Raw genomic sequence first — 2,699 nt, 5'->3', positions numbered from 1 at the left:
AGAAAACTTTGTATTTTTTCAAACAAAACTTAATTGTGAGGTCATGTACCCAAATGGAATTTTAAAACAGGAAAACAAATCCATTCAGTCAAGTTTTGGCTTCTAAGTTCTATATATGGTGACTGTTAGCAACACAGCAATGAAAAGAATAATTATAACATCATCATTTGGGTGGCATTTGAAATCAATTATCTATAATAAAATTGTACTGGTCAGGCATGGTGGCTCACACCTGTAATCCCAGGCCTTTGGGAGGCCCAGGCAGGAGGACTGCTTAAGGCCAGGTGTTTGAGACTAGACTGATCAATACAGAAAGACCCTGTCTCTACAAAACATTTAAAAAAGAAGCCGAGAGTGATGGCATGTGCCTGTAGTCCCAGCTACTTGGGAGGGTGAGGCAAGAAGGTCACTTGAGCCCTGGAGTTTGAGGCTACAGTGAGCGATGATAGTGCCACTGGACTCCTGTGTGAGTGACAGCAGGAGACCTATCTCTCCAAAACAAAACTGCCGGGTACAGTGGCTCACACCTGCAATCCCAGCACTTTGAGAGGCCAAGGCATGAACATCATTTGAGCCCCAGAGTTCAAGACCACCCTGAGCAACATGGCGTGAGACCTGGGTGACAGAGTGAAACAGTCTCTTTTTAAAAAGAATTTTTTGACCGGGCACGGTGGCTCACGCCTGTAATCCCAGCACTTTGGGAGACCGAGATGGGCGGACTGCTTGAGGTCAGGAGTTTGAGACCAGCCTGGCCAACATGGTGAAACTCTGTCTCTACTAAAAATACAAAAATCAGCCGGGCATAGTGGCATGTGCTTGTAATCCCAGCTACCTGGGAGGCTGAGGCACGAGAATGACTTGAACCCGGAAGGCAGAGGTTGCAGGGAGTTGAGATCACACCACTGCACTCCAGCCTGGGCGACAGAGTGAGACTCCACCTCAAAAAAAAAAAAAAAAGTAAAAGGCGCAAATGTTCCTTAGAATAAGACAGTAACAAAATTAGTCCACTGAAGGCATAGCAGGTAATGGATATTCATAGAAAATGAAGCTGGAGGGTGAGTTACAAGTCAAATTATGATGGAGCTTAAGAGGTGAGGACATTATTATTACCTTAATTTGTTCCTCGCTGATACTAGGAGTGTTTTTCAAGAGATTCAGAAAAACTCCACCTGGTGTTCTTCTTCGACTACCATTCTACAAAAATGAACAGAAAAGTTAAACTGCATATACTCTTCCCATAAATGGTCAAGGCATCTTTTAACAGAGACACAATTAAGGGGATAGAAGGAATACCATATCTGAAGTCCAGTCCTGATTCTGACTCTTATGAAATAGATAACACCGTAAATTACCGAAATATGAGTTTCAGTTTCTTCATCTATAAAACGAAGGCCAAAGGTCTTTGGTCTTTTTTAACTCTGAAATTCTGTGATTTAAAAAATCTATATGGTAACAAAGAGAAATAGGCCACTCAGCTCAAATGACCTAACAAATCACTGGATTTTCTGTTTTTATCTGCCACCTGTTTAAGTCAGTGAATTTGTTTTTTTTTTTTTGAGACGGAGTTTTGCTCTTTCGCTCAGGCTAGAGTGAAGTGGTGTGATCTTGGCTCACTGTAGCCTCTGCCTCTCCCATGGGGTTCAAGTGATTCTCCTGCCTCAGCCTCCTGAGTAGCTGGGATTATAGGTACTCACGACCATGACTGGCGAATTTTTGTATTTTTAGTAGAAACAGAAATTGCCATGTTGGCCAGCCTGGTCTCAAACTCCTGACCTCAGGTGATCTGCCCGCCTTGGCCTCCTGAAGTGCTAGCATTACAGTTGCGAGCCACCGCACCCATCATCAATATTCTATTAGATATTAAAACACATCATAAACCCTACATAATTAAAACTGCATGGTACCAAAATAAATCTAGAATGATCAGTGAAGCAAAACAGAAAATCCAGGAAAAAAAGCCAAATATATATTGGTATTTAGTCTATGATATAGATACTATCTTAAATTGGAGAAGATAAACGTATTATTTATTTTATAGTATGGAAGCTGAAACAAGGCAGAGTGTTGCCTTGTTCGACCTCAGTTAAGCATGTGCATGTTGGACAACTCAAATCTTTTTAGAAACTGCACGTCTGTGAACGACTGTGAAACCACTACTAGTATTAATTTTGAGGTTAATAACTTTTTACCAAGTAGGCAAATTTGAAAATATAAAATCTACAAATAATAAAGATCAACTGAGCATGTATGTGTATATACACACAGTCATATAAATTATGATATTCACTGGAATGCTAGCAACTGCAAAAAAGAATGGAGGGGCTCTCTTTATATACTTGATAAGATTTCTAAGATACGTTAAGTTAAAAAAGCAAGGTATAGAATAGTGTGTACAGTATATGACCATCTGTGTAAAAAAAAAAAAGTGTGTTGCGGCCACACGCAGTGGTTCATGCCTGTCATCCCAGTACTTTGGGAGGCCAAGGTGGGCAGATTATGAGGTCAGGAGTTTGAGACCAGCCTGACTATCACGGTGAAACCCCGTCTCTACTAAAAATATAAAAATTAGCTGGGCATGGTGGCGTGTGCCTGTAATCCCAGCTACTTAGAAGGCTGAGGCAGGAGAATTGCTTGAACCCAGGAGGCAGAGGTTGCAGTGAGCTGAGATCGCACCACTGTACTCCAGCCTGGATGACAGA

At 41.5% G+C, this 2,699-nt stretch overlaps 1 protein-coding gene across 1 annotated transcript in view; it reads right to left on the bottom strand.

Annotated features, from left to right (window-relative positions):
* Window positions 1-2,699, bottom strand: part of PHAX (phosphorylated adaptor for RNA export) — a 25,857-nt gene that overhangs the window by 7,567 nt on the left and 15,591 nt on the right. The window contains exon 3 of the mRNA XM_011942127.1: window positions 1,111-1,194. Within this exon, the coding sequence (XP_011797517.1) occupies window positions 1,111-1,194 (84 nt within the window). The remainder of the gene's footprint in view (window positions 1-1,110; window positions 1,195-2,699) is intronic.

This window comes from Colobus angolensis, unplaced genomic scaffold (assembly GCF_000951035.1).
Source record: "Colobus angolensis palliatus isolate OR3802 unplaced genomic scaffold, Cang.pa_1.0 Scaffold206, whole genome shotgun sequence".
In the NCBI taxonomy this organism is placed as follows: Eukaryota; Metazoa; Chordata; class Mammalia; order Primates; family Cercopithecidae; genus Colobus; species Colobus angolensis.
Note: the sequence above shows the minus strand (reverse complement) of the source record. Positions and strands in the feature narration are given on the sequence as shown.